General features: G+C 36.4%; 1 protein-coding gene across 2 annotated transcripts in view; it reads left to right on the forward strand.

The window, feature by feature from the left end:
• The first annotated feature begins 302 nt into the window (after positions 1 to 302).
• LOC113115143 (tumor necrosis factor alpha-induced protein 2-like) overlaps positions 303 to 14,581 on the forward strand; it is a 29,718-nt gene continuing 15,439 nt past the window's right edge. The window contains exons 1-3 of one of the 2 annotated variants that reach the window (XM_026282461.1): positions 303 to 589; positions 10,835 to 11,317; positions 11,689 to 11,897. In XM_026282461.1, coding sequence (XP_026138246.1) covers positions 10,857 to 11,317; positions 11,689 to 11,897 — 670 coding nt within the window. In that variant the 5' untranslated portion in view covers positions 303 to 589; positions 10,835 to 10,856. Of the gene's footprint in view, positions 590 to 4,568; positions 4,708 to 10,834; positions 11,318 to 11,688; positions 11,898 to 14,581 lie in introns of those variants that run through there. The other variant, XM_026282460.1, reaches the window with a different exon arrangement.

Below are 14,581 nucleotides of genomic sequence, written 5' to 3' on the forward strand. Positions count from 1 at the left end.
CGGTTCAGGTGCACTCATTGACCCGGGCACTGAGTCTGCCCTGCTTATTTCAACCCACAGTTGGGAAAACACCTTCAGATGTGCTAGGACGCTTAGCATCAACAAACACGCTTCAGACAAAAGCCAAGCAGGACAGTGGACTCCTACACACTCGGATCCTCTTCCCTCACGTCACACACCAATGATGACCAACCATGTTAGTCATAAGCACACATATCCATGCCGGTCAATAAAGAAAAAAAAAAAAGAAAAAATACTGTATTCCCAGAGCAATTAGTGGAGTCATAGTGCCCATGATCCCAGAGGCCCAAGAGGTGGTGGGGAAGCTCAGAGGAAAGGGGATGGCCGGCTTCCTGAGGAAAAAGCATCGTCTTTTGCACTCCCAAACAACTCAGGAAGTGACTATAGCTAGTCCGGGGCTTCAGACGTGCTTTCAGTTGGACGACAGCACATGTAGAGTTAGTTACTCTCTGAGTTGGACTCTGACAGTGACAAATTAAGACACAAACATATATACAGATACCAAACCTCTGGGATGTCCCTGCTCTGAGACGTTTAGGGATTTACCATCGCTTCACTGCCAAACAAGGTAAGAGGAACGTTTTTCTGGTCTGACAGGGATTTCTGACTTTTCTTAGGTTCGAAATTGCTGGAATGAGAAGTGGAGGCTCGTTTAATGTGATGGGGTTCAGCTGTTTCTCTTGGTGAAGAGGGTTAATCTGATGTTATGGTGAACTGAGTGATGTTGTGTAGGTCTTAGTGCCAGTGATATACATGAATGCCAAATATACTTCAGCCTTCACTTCTTGTATTAATACACTCCAACAAAACTGAAAAGCTTTATAAATGTGGAATATGACTGAATACATCTTGATTTATTTAGCATGGTCCATGTTATTATGTTAACAATGTGTCGGGTACCGAGTTTTGAGAAATCACTTTCTCTGGACATCTCGTCTCAAAACAGCAGACAGAAATAAAAGTATAGAAGACTTTGTAATCAGCTGGTTTTCACGTTTCAATTCAGATTTGACTTTGAACATACTGTAAGGTGGTTGTCCAACTGATACTAGAAATGTTATAAAACAACCACGCAAATAATTGAAATCAAACATTAAAATGTATTCATTTTGTGTTCTCTTTTGAGGTAATTATTTTTTTTTTTTTTCACAAATGAATATGCCATAGAACGGTGGTTCTCAGTAGGGGGCCGGGGCCCACTAGGGGACATCAGAAAACTTCCAGAGCTGCTTAACAGTCTTAACATTATTTAAATTGAGTTATATTACATAATCTTAATTAAAATGGTAATATATAATTTGTTTATTTATTTGTTTATTTATTCCATCAGAACAGACCATGACAGGCTGGTTGGGTAATTAGTTCCAGTGAACATCCTTTCTATTTTTGTTTTAAAAACAGACGTTTTTTTTTTTTTTTACATGTTGCAGCAAAATGTAGTATATTCCATCAAAATAAGTCATGAATGCATAGAGTATTAAACAGACTCAAAAACGTACAAAAGCTGTCCATTTCAAAAGGTACTTATATATAACATTTACCTACTTAATGGATAATGCCCTAGCGACAGCTTTTTTGCCTTTTTCTGAGCGTGTGCATGTGAGTGAAAACAGCACTTGTGCCAAGAGTAAACGGACCATGCGGATGACAGAAAACACATGTACAGCGATAACGTGCCTGGGATGGACAAAGACATGCCATAATCAATCTTTCTTCAAATGCTGAATGATATCATCCCCCACAAACCTCTTAAATTAGATTTTAACCTGACCTGCATGTAAAAGGTTACACTTGTGACGTCCATCCAGTCCATTCCCGCTTACAGATGCCCACACTCCAGCGAAACGGGACGAGGATGCTACCAGCTAAAACAGGCCCTATAAAGGATAACCCCTGTTCCTCTGCTGGCATGCACCTCGCTGGAGTGTGTCAGTAAGGCTGCGGCTGATTGCTCGCTGTGGTCAGGGCTGCTGTTCTAGTGGAATGACAGAGAGCCCTTCTCTCAGCACAGATGCAGAGGGCTTTTCCTCTGGTCTGTATGGAGCACCAGTGCAGGATGCAGGCAGGCTGTGATTGGACCGTCCCCTGCTGACCCTTCACTCAGGTGCCAGCAAGATGTTGCATAATAGTGGTGAAAAAAACAGGGATATAAGCATACCACTTTGGGAGAGAAACCAAGAATGATGTGTTTTACTGTAATGACAGTAATGACTGTACAATCATGTGATGAACAGACATTTCATAAACAGTTGTAACATACTTATTTAAACACATTTTAAAATAGTGTAAATTATAGAGTTATTATATTTTTACATATATTTTACTATTAATAATTATTTAAATAAATAAATAAACATGTACAGTATGTATGTTTCATTTAAATACACAAGTTTTGTAGATTTTAAAATAATGTAAATTATGCAATTTTAACACTAATAATTATTATAATTCAAAATTATTTTTTAAATAATATACAAATATACAGCTTCAAAAATAAATAAAATAAATATGCATGTACTTTTAATGATGGGTAAAAAAAATGACATAATTGAATTATTATTTTAATAGATATATTATTTTTTATTATATAACAAATATATTTTATGTGTTAATAAAGAAATAATATAGATATAAAATAATAGCAGATAAATAATAGAATAAATAACAAATAATAGAAAGTAAATATTTGACACATAATATTTCACACATATTTATAATAATTGTATTTTTACCAGTATATATTTGTCTTTATAAATTATGTTGTAAATAAATTAATCTTCATCATGTGCTACTTTATAAACAAACAAGCAAATAATAGAACAAATAATAGAAAGTAAATGTTTTACACATAATATTTGACACATATTTATAATAATTGTATTTTTACCAGTATATATGGGTCTTTGTAAATTATATTTTATGAATACATATTTTATAATACAATAATAAATACATAAATAAATATTTTACCCATTTTTATAATTATTTTATTTTATATGGGTCTTTATAGTTTGCCTTTATATTTTGGAAAGAGAATTCCTTGTAAAGTGATCATTCTTGAAAATGCATCAAGTGACATAACTGTACAGAGACATTATTTTACAAAAGTCCATCTAAAAAACACAAAATGTTGCTAAAGCGGGTCAAATAAAACATGGGCCATTTTTGAAACACACATAACAATGACAAAGTTAATGTTATGCGGGACTATTTCCTGTCCCCCAAGCCCAGATTTCACCCTAGTTTGCAGCTTCTCTTTATACAGTCCCTCTTTATTCAGTGCTGGTCTTAGATGTGGCGCCAACTGTAGTTTCCTGATGCGCTTTTTGCCCCCTGACAATCAACAGGAACAAGTATGTGATGTCCTTGTTTGGTTTCAACTAGAAAATATAGCATTTATCTCATAATGGATTAGCAGAGAGGTCAAGGTGGACATGAGAAAGTGCGTCCGGCAGATAAGTGAGAGCTGCAAAAACAAAAAAAGAAGAAAAAGGCTCGAAACTCTGACCTTTGTGCAGTATGAAAGTACAATATTGTGATTCTCCTGATTTGATCGGACCAACTGGTCAGCACTCTTGTTTTGTAAAATAAAGAAATACGAGTTAAATAGCCATGCCAAGTTTTTGACCTCTACGAACGTCCCTGAGGTTCATGGGAGGCGTGACATGGCAATCCTTTGTTTATGCATCAGCGAATAAGCTTTTCTGTACTGTTTGTCATATTGTTAAAGGAAACAGATTTCATAATACAGTACTTATATGGGCTGCCAAGATGCTTAAGCTCAAACTCCTCCAACATGCTTAGTTTCTTTTATCCAGGCCTTGTTCAATTGCTATGTGCACTCCGTGACGCACTCCAGGGCCGTTTCTATTGTTCAGACAAAACTGTACGCATTTGTCTGACTTCCCCTTGGCACGTGTACTGCCTGGTTGTTTTGTGAAATATAATAATGTTAATTGGGGAGGTGGGGTATGTGGGATTCAAGAGTTGTGAGGTCACAGATCGATTTTAATGGCCGGTGGCCCATTAAATAAACCACAAATCCATTTAAGGAACTTTTTTTTTTTTTAATTAAGGATATCCTGAATGCCAAAATACTGTTTTCCAACAATTAAACACACTCACACAAACACACAAACTAAAACAATGACAACATAAAAATGAAGACATACTTGAGGCAAACACTGGTGAAAACTTTTTGGAGAGCCTGAAGGCGTCTTTTGAATGTTCTTAAATTTTCTTTAAAACAACAACAATAATAATAACAATAATAGCCACAAAATTTTAATTAATAAAAAATATGTTCCTAAAGTGTTTTTAATTAATAATTTGACGTTTAATAATTTAATTTAAATATAAATGGATTTTATTTTATTTTATTTTATTTTATTTTATTTTATTTTATTTTATTTTATTTTATTTTATTTTATTTTATTTTATTTTTATTTTTATTTTCCTTGCTCTCTAGTGTGTGTGCAGCTGAGTGTGCGTTTTCTCTTAGTCCAGCCCACGAATAAAAAGTAAAAGTCCTGGAAGCGCAGCTCCATTTATCACTCGCTCTGAACTGTGCGTGTGTTTACGCTGCTGGCGTAGGTGACGTTCCTCCGTTTGAATTAATATCTCATTATTTCATTCAAATGTTTTTACTTCTGGTTCCCGACGTGAAGACCGTTCGACATGGACTCTGTAAGTTTTTTTTTTTCTCCTTTGTTATTATAAAGTGCTACATTTAACAGAACTGGCAGAGTTTAACTAGCTCTCGTGTATTTTGTAATCATGTTAAACTCTGACTTTAACTTCTGTAATACTGAGAGAACGCTGTATTTGATCAGAACTGTGTCAAATGAATGAAATATTAGGGTATTTTATTACTATGTTGAATATTTCTTTACAAAATAAGATAATTAAAGGGGGAAAGGGGGCGTGACGCTTTTATATGTCTTACAAAATCTAATATTTTCTTTTTTTAACTTAGCTGTTCGAGTTAATTGTTGTTGGTTTTTTTATTTTTTATTTTTAGGGAAACTAATACATCTCATATGAACTAATCTGAGTACAGTGTCAGCAGTTAGTACTGTCCTCTCTGGCCTTCAATGTAATCTTCATTTACAAATCTTTTTTGCAACCTCGTCACATGACAATGCAAAAAAAAAAAAAAAAAAAAAAAAAATTGGTTAGACTGATTTCTAAATTAGCTGACTTAATACTTTTCTCTTCCTGCTTATTAAGAAAAATGTTTTATCCTTCCCATTTAAAAGAAAAGATTCCATCCTCATTCACAGCAGATCTCATAAGGTCATCTAGCATTGTTCTCCGGGTGTACAGTTAAAGATTTACCCCCATGAGAAAGATAATATGTCCTGGAAAAGCTAAAGACTTTATAGCAGGGCATACTCCAATGTCAAGATGGACGACTAAGATTTGCTGTTGGTTACGTCAAAACAAGTAACCTGACCTTGTGGTAGCCATAAAATGCTGTGTTTGTTTAATCTGTAATATAGTGGTGATGAATGATGACATGAGGGACCCTTTTAACACTTTCATCCTCAATAACTTTTACAGCTTCAGTGACACGCAAACCGATCTATCTATCTATCTATCTATCTATCTATCTATCTATCTATCTATCTATCTATCTATCTATCTATCTATCTATCTATCTATCTATCTATCTATCTATCTATCTGTCTGTCTGTCTGTCTGTCTGTCTGTCTGTCTGTCTGTCTGTCTATAATAGTAACATTGCACGATAAATTTCTTAAATTCAACCATATCTTTTTTTTCCTCAATTAAAACAATTATAATCTGTTCTCTAAATTTGACTGGACCTGTTTGAGATCACATGCTTGCCAGTGTTGGGTGTAACGCGTTACAAAGTAACGCGTTACTGTAATAATATTACTTTTTTCAGTAACTAGTAGTGTAAGGCATTACTCGTCTGAAAATGGTAATATTATTACAGTTTTCCCAAGCTAGTTACTTGCGTTACATTTGCCAGTAGCACCTTCATCACACACAAGGCACACAACACAGAGAACAGAAGGGAAGGGGAGGAGGGCGTGAATGGAACAGTGATTGGTCTGGGTTTAGCACGAGGTATCATTTACCATCACTGATTGGTCGACAGCCGGCAGCAGAGCGGCACGCTCAGACAGATGGGGAAAAATGGAAGCGTCAACAACGGCAAGCTCTTTTTCAGAGGAAGGTTCCCAGCAACAGAAAGCTAGTTTCGACGGGTGGAGATTCAGTAATTATTTTGTAGGAGTGCTCCGATCACGATCGGCCGCTCGTTAATGCGCATCTCAGTAAAGCCGGTTCTCTAAAGCGGTTTATTCCATCAGGTGCGTGAACCATATATTCATACAACCGTGCCAATAAACGCTGAAAATGAACGTGGATTTGCGCATCTTCTCAGTTAATAACGGCTCTGTGTAGTAACAGCTGCTCTATGTGAAATCACGCACCTGATGGAATTAACCGCTGATTAGAGAACAGGTGTACTGACGAGCAGTAATATAAGTGAGTTGTGTAAACAGTGATTTATGTGACTTCAATTATTTCTTATTAAACTGAAATCGAAAAGTAAAAAGTATTTTTTGGAAAAACCACATCCTGGTGTTAGTCTTCATATGCTGCTGAATAGTGTTAACACGGATATAGAAAAATAAGGAGTGCAAGAGATTGATTCCTAATGTCAGTTTATTTTTAATTAATACTACAGTAGTTCGGTTCCCTTTACATCTTTAACTACCCGTTAATTTATCAATTGAATGGGTGACCTATCCTCATTAATAGAGCAAACATTTGCCCCCCCCCTGAGAGAATTGGCAGGAGCCGCCACTGATAAAGACCCTAAAGAACACTCCTCCTCTGTATGTTCTCCCTCCATCTGATGCATCTCAGGCAATCATAGAGTAATTAAGAAAAAAAGATGTAACTAGTAATATAACTAGTAATATAACTAGTTACTTTCTCCAGGGAGTAATAAAGTAAAGTAAGGCATTACTATTTTTGAGAGTAATATGTAATATGTAATATATTACTTTTTTGAGTAACTAGCCCCAACACTGATGCTTGCATTACTCTATAAATTCAGGAGCATTGAAACTTCACCTTGGGGAAAGTCATTGGGAGGCTGTCTTTGGCTCTCTCCAACATTCCAGTGCTTTTCCTTCAAGCAGAGCCTGAAACCCAAAGCTACAACAGAAGTAATGCCTCTGTCTGTCACATATTAAGAGCAGTCCTCCCTCTGTTGGAGTGTAACTCACTGCCCATCCCTGCTAAGAGACAGGATGGCTGTAGACTTTGAACCGTATTGGCACTGCAGTGGTTCCGCATTATTTTGTCATGGTAGATCCAGATGAGGAGGATTATGGTGAGAACAGAGTGAGGCTAAGTTTATGCATCTTAGATTTCACAAGAGTTTGGTATTTTGGCATCCTCCAGAAACCATATTTGACACTAACCAAAAAGTACAAACAAGAATATAGTTTTCCAGGACAAAATGCAACAGTAAAAACCCCATAATTGGCCAACTGTTACTTTACCACATACAGTGAGAAACTAAAAAAAGCTTAAAGCTTGAATTTAACCATTTTTAACCAGCATTATTACAGTGTCTGTAGTAAAAGAAAATCAAACATGTGTATTATTCTTCCGTCTGGAGAAGTCTCCAAACATGCCATCCAGCTGAAAATGTTTTTTTTTAATACAGCTTTAGAGTTTTTGTGAAAACCACAGCTCATACTTCTGCTGCATTTTTTGTATCCCTGCTCCTGGTTAGGCTGATGAAGCCCAATGCATTATGGGCATTGAAGTTTTCCTACCTTTTTCACCACAGCCCCTTCTCTCTGTTTCTCGCTTTTATTTTAACACTGATTTTAAAGAAAATCATGTTTCTACTGCATATACATAGACTTTTATTTAAACCCTTGTCAGTCAAGTGGTGAATTACCCTTTTAATATCACATTATATATAATTTTACTGTAAAATACTATCTAATTGATGACTTTAGCCAGTAAAATTTGCTTATTTTTTTGTTAGCTGTAATCTACTTTAGAGAGTTTTGTGTTACAGTTTCTATTTAGTTAATGTTCATTGCAGTATTTTATATTTAATATTTTGTCTTTGTCTGTTGTAAAAATATACAGGCACTATTATGCCCTCCCATAATACACAGATGACAAATTAACAACCTATTTTTACAGTGAGATATAGATTACTTGTCTGATTTATCCAGTTATCCACTTATTAGAGAATGCCACTGCCATTGGCTGTACTGCAGGGGACCTGTCCCTTTTGTCCCCTACCTGTATGAGACAGGAAGAGGAGTTGGTCTGGGAAAGCGGTAGAATGGCTTTTATATCTCACCCAGTGATCTAACCCGACGTTCCATATTGGCTCCAGTGTACCGTTTATAATTAGAGCTGGAATTTCAGTGGGAATGTTTAGAGAGAAGATGATTTCCAGTGGAATTTCAATTGCTGTGAGACATTTCTGTCTCATCTTTTCTTATTAACTCATTAACTTAATTTGTTAATCCCCTGTTAAACAGTTTAAACATAAATGAACACTGTGGTTAAGCAGCTGTGTAACTTATGTTCTATTTCTCATTCACTCCATTTGCTATGTAAATTTCCTTCTTGTCTAATAATTAAATCCTACTGATGAAGTCAGGTTAAAAATTAAACGCCTCTCATCATCACCAACCTTATTTCGTTCCAAATCGTTAAGACTTTCTCTCTTCTGTAAAACAGGTTTCTGTGCTTTTCTGTGCATTCAGTGAAACTTGTCAATGTTGTTTCCCCACCGATTTTCTGTGAAGTATCTTGTCAGCCACTTTCATTATGTTCATGCATGCACAGGTCTTCCAGTGTAAATGATCATGAAATAATAAGCCCTGAATGGTAGGTGACCCATATGGAAAAGTCATGCAGACATAATTATTTAAAAGAGGTAGGAAGCCACAAACAATAGACCCTCTCTAGGAATTTAAAGCTTGTTCGCTGTTACACACTTAAATTGGTCTCCAAGCTTCTGTATGGAAGATGATTTTGATCTCAGAAACATGTCGTAATATAATTTTTTTTTTTTTTTTTTTTTTAAATGGCAGAAAGTAGTTTTTATCGTGAGGAAGCCAGGTAGACGGCTGTTAACCCAAAGTTAATCATTCATTAAGTATCGGCCCCCTTGTATACACACACACGCATACACAAATTAGTAAACCGGAAGTGATTCAGCGCTGTTCCTCTAATAGCCATAAATATCCAAGGGGGCTATTCTAGCCAAGAAGCCTTTAAGAAGAGGCAAACATGTTTTCTTGAAATAGACTCGGTTCATCAAGTTGAAGCCTCCTTTTGTTTATTAACACAAGATTTCATATGTTCAGGCATAACACTGTGTGAGTCGTGTCAGATATAAGTTTGGGTTGCTTGTCCTATAGCCAGAATAAGTTTGTTCTTATTCTTAAGGCTGTATGTTTTATTTTACTTCCAATTGAGTTTAACAAATATTTTATTACACTGGCAATGTAGGCAGAGCCGACATCAAAGGTTCTCTTCAAGATTAACCAAAGGGTGTGCTTCTGATTCTACCCATCATAAAATAAGTACACCTTCACAGAAAACTGTCAGATCAGATATCTCTGTTGTGTAATGCTGTTTGCTATGCTGATGTTATGTTGATATTGAGTAGATGTGCGTCAGTAAAATTAAATGGGGCTGAGTGCGGTACATGTGTCATTCATCAAAGAAAAGAACAAATAAGAAGAGTCTTATGCTCAACAAGGCTGCATTTATTTAATCAAAAATACAGTAAAAATAGTAATACACTTAAATATTATAATGTAAATTATATTTTTATAATTAGTTTTATAATAAGTTTTCTATTGGAATTCGTTTTTCTATTAGAAAAATAATTCTGCTTAATATTAATATCTGCTGAATATTTTTGTAGAAACCATGATACTTTTTTGATGAATGGAGAGTTAACTTAATAAAAACATTTGTCTTTACTGATCTTTTTTTTTTTTTTGTACTCCTGCTTAATAAAGAAGTATTGATATCAAAGAAGCCTGTTTCCGCCAAAAAATAAAAAAAGTTATTTGTGACTTTTTATCTCACAATTCTGTTTACATCTCGCAATTCTTACTTTTTTTTTTCAGAATTGCATCATATATACTCGCAGTTGCTGGTTGTAAAGTCAGAATTATGATATATAAATGACAAGTTTATATTTCACAATTCTGACTATAGCTTTCAATTGCTTGTCATGAAGTCAGAAGTTTTTTTTTTCTTGCATTTGCGTGTTTATATCTTGCAATCCTGAGAAAACTAAGTCAGAATTTTGAGTTTATAACATGCAATTTTGAGATAAAAAGTCACAATAACCTCTCATTATTTTTAATTAATTAATTATTAATTAATTAATTAATTTTTTTTATTGTTATCCCAAACTTTTGAACAGAAGTATATATATATTCCAATTAATGTGAAGCCATACTTAAGTATTAAGTAAATGTGCCAAAAAACTTTAAATAAATGAATAGATGATATGTCATTTACCCACACTACATATCAGACACTATTGAAACTGTTTCACAAGTTGTTGTTGAAGTTGAAGGAACATTTTCATAAAAAAAATAAAAGAAGGTAATAGCAGCATCATGGATGAATGCCTTTGTACTGGCCCATGTGGCAGTAATTTCCTGTGTGTATAAACAGAGTCAGAATGCATCTCTAATTCATTACTCAGTTGTTACTGGTAGTGGTGATGTTGAAATATATTCCTTTAATTTTTTTATCTCTCTTCCAGCATATATCCTCCCAGCGAAACCATGCCTGTCCTTAAGAACCTCCCGTCTCGGCTGAAGGGAGGCAGGTTTAGCGTGGACTTGTCGACTACACGTAGTGAGTACATTCTCAGAAAAATGAGTCTTAACCTCAATCCATTTGAGGAGCCTGGCTCTGACGAGGACTGGCCCAGAAGCAACGGAGGCTCACTTCTGGATGGGCATGTGCCCCGGGACAGAAACCCGTTTGAGGATGAGGAGGATGAAAATGAGGCTAATGAGGTGCGGCGTGGAGGATCAGGGAAGGGAGGATCCATCAAAGGCACCCTGGAACGCATGAAAGGGGTCTCTCCTCTCAAGACGCTAGGAAAACTGGGCAAGAACTTACGCATGTCTAGCAGGAGCAAGGGAAAGGACGCCCCCTCCCCACAGGGCTCTATAGGTTCAGCCTCACCCATGCAGAGGAAGAAGAAGGGCCGACGGAGCTCAGAAGGGAGCTTGCTACGGTATGATGGCTTTCGTTTCCTCTTAATGATTCCTTAACTGTTGATTAATGAGGTAATTACATTAAACTTCATAAATGCAGTCCAGTACTTGGCCTTTTTGAGGATATGTCATAAAAAAGGTGTGTTCTGCATTTAACCCATAAGTTAAACTCACACCCGGAGCAGTGGTCAGCCATTTATGCTGCAGCTCACAGGGAGCAGTTGGGAGTTCGGTGGCTTGCTCAAGGGCACCTCAGTTGTGATATTGCCAGCCTGAGACTCAAACCCACAACCTTTGGGTTAGAAGCCAAACTCTCTAACCACTAGGCCACGACTTCCCCCACTTCCCCACACTCAACATGCTTCTCCTCATCAACTTTCTTCTTCTATAGAATGGCGGGAAAGTGCAAGGATAGCTTGACCAATGGTGACCTGTGCTCAGAAACGGATGCTGACTCCACCAGTCGCCGACTCTCCTTCCTGAAGATGGTGGGCAAGGGCAAGATGAAGAGGGAGTCCATGCAGGACCATTCATCTCAGGGGCCCGAGGAGGAGCCGGTGGAGGAGGTGCCTGAGGTCAAACCCAGGGAGCCACTTTCAGGTAAACAGTTAATTGAATATTAGCTGTGCATTTGTAGAGTAACCATTCAGCAACTCATAGACTCACATTCCTCACAGGGTACATAAAAATAAGTAAACACTATTTATAACAGTTGTTTTGTAATTGTTTATGTAAGTGTAAGTATTTAGTATATAGTATACAAACAATCTTAATAGACTGTGATGGCATTAAACATTGAATTATCTGCTAATTAATTAAACTATCAATGTACAGTCTTTAATGCTTTTGTTTCTTAACTTTTGACCACAACTGTACTCTACCAGAGCTTGATTGTTAAGCTTATTCTGCATGAGCATGGTACATGCAAGACAGGAATTTGCACATGATTGCATGCTCGGGTTTCAGGCTTTTTACTGCAAGACAAGGAGAGATAAGGTTCAAAACCAGCAACAACTTGCAGGGTCTATTGCTTAAAGAATATTGGCATAAAGGATGTGAAGGGCAAGATCGGGAACATCGAGTTAGCAGTAGTTGCTATCGTCACAGGCCTGGACTGTTTTGCAAACATTTCTACAAGTATTAGCGGTTGCTTATGCATTTGTTTAACAGTCAACAGAGTTCATTGTGTGCTCAACTTTATATAATTTAGTTTCAGCCCTGCTCTTACATAATAACACAATCATTTTAAGCAAGACTCTGATTAACAGGTTCATGTGTGTTTGATTAGAGTTGGAACTAAATTTTGCAGAAAGATCAGGGAAGATGCCTGTCAGGGTGGCATGCATTTTAGCTGATTTTCAAGAATTTTCTGCTGTTTTCACCATACGGGCTATAGGGGGCTGTCAAATTTAAACCATCAATCTTTTCTCCTGGTGTTAATGCTGCATGGAACATGATAAAAGAGGAATCTGCGCAAAAGGGAACTGAATGTGCCCCACAGTGTCATGTTTGGTCATGTCTTTGCTTTGTTTCAGCAGGGGGGACAGTGTTGGTGTCTCTTGCTGCTTTGCATTTCCCAGCTGACACAGCAAAAAATCATTTTTTATTTGTGTATTTAGCCACATTATGTTGACGGGAAATCTTCTGGTGACCTCCCGCAACAGTCATGTGGATTTCCAAGTTAGCAACTCTCAGCTGAAGAGACCACCAGACACTTTTTGATTTATCTGTTATTTGGGTGAAGAGCATTTTTGTTCACACACTGATCAGATGCCAATGATGAACACTTTTTTTCTCAGTTTAGTCTGTTTTTGTGGTTTCCTAAGTATTCAAGAAAAGTTGTTGCGTATGAGCAAAAATAAAGTCCTTCTTCCCATTTATTTTGCATGCATAAGTGTTGTGACAAAAGAAAGCATTGCTCCATCCACCCAGCTGTTCTCAAGTGGTCCCACATTCCTGAGTGAATGATAATCAAATCTTTAATTATTTAATTCACAGAGAGCCTTTTTTGAAGAATGTTATCAAACATCTTCACAAACGATGCATTTGAACATATGGGGGCATAGGAAAGATGAAATGTAAAAGTAATGCTTCAGATAATGTGTAAGGGCACACATGCCTCGGTCACTGCACATCCAAGAAGATCAAGAAAATGGAGCAAAGAACAGAACGTGAATTCTGTTCATGGAGGTGTTTCAACTGTAAATTGTCAACTTCTGCTAAACCAGATCAGATTTCACTTGAGTAGGAGTTGTCAAAACATTCTCAATGCCATTACTTCCTGTGCCATTTTTTTAAACAATTTTAGACTATAATATATATAATAACTTATAATTGATCTTATTTATATAAACTAAGGCACCGCATGCTCTCACTTCCTCTTAATATTCTGTCATTTTTGGTCATTTAGATAAGTGTAATACATCTTTCAAATCTGATAAGACTCTAAGTTTATTTGTGTGCGCTCGCAATAACAACAAAATGCACTTTTGTAAAATAAAGAAGGCAAACCGGATACACTTTTTGTCGTCTCTGTGAACTTGAGAGCGAAACTCTGTTTATATCTTTGCCTTATAGACATTACAAATATATCTACAGAGAGTGAAATGTCTACTTTCAAATGAACCAATTAAAGTGGAAAACAAATTTTCTCAGATTATGTAATCAGTATGAAACAAGGTGCATCACTACTGCGGTGTCGCGGAGTTCACCTCTTAAACTAAGAAAAAAGAAAGCGCTAGTTTATCAAATTATAAAAATTGTGTCCTTACTGTTTTTCACTAACACAATCATGATCATTACTTCTGCCGGTGTACTGTGCCAAGCTTGAGCATGTGCTTGAGTGCTTATTAGGCTATTTTAATTATTTAAATAATTGCAATTAGTCGACTAATGCTTAAAATTAATGACTACTAGTCAACCATAAAATCTTTAGTCGAAGGCATCCCTAATAATTTTAATACCAAATAAATTTGTGTTTTTTGGGGGTTTTTTTTACAATAATACTATCCTTTCCATGATGTTGCAACAATTGTTCTTGGAACACAAAACATGTTGCAACTAAACCTCACTGTTGCTTTGCTGTGAGTTCAGAGAGCAAGGTCTACGTTGCATTCAGATGGCTGGTATCACTCAGGTCTGAAACCATTTAGTTGTCTTTGGGATAGGCAGAGTGTAAGATGACATGACTAAATTGATAAAGAAGCCATATAGAAGGGCGTTTACCCCTCATACTAGTGAATGATTTCCAGACCTCGCCAAATTACGAGCCGTAACCTCTAACC

The sequence above is a fragment of the Carassius auratus genome, chromosome 15 (genome assembly GCF_003368295.1).
Source record: "Carassius auratus strain Wakin chromosome 15, ASM336829v1, whole genome shotgun sequence".
NCBI classification, from domain to species: Eukaryota; Metazoa; Chordata; class Actinopteri; order Cypriniformes; family Cyprinidae; genus Carassius; species Carassius auratus.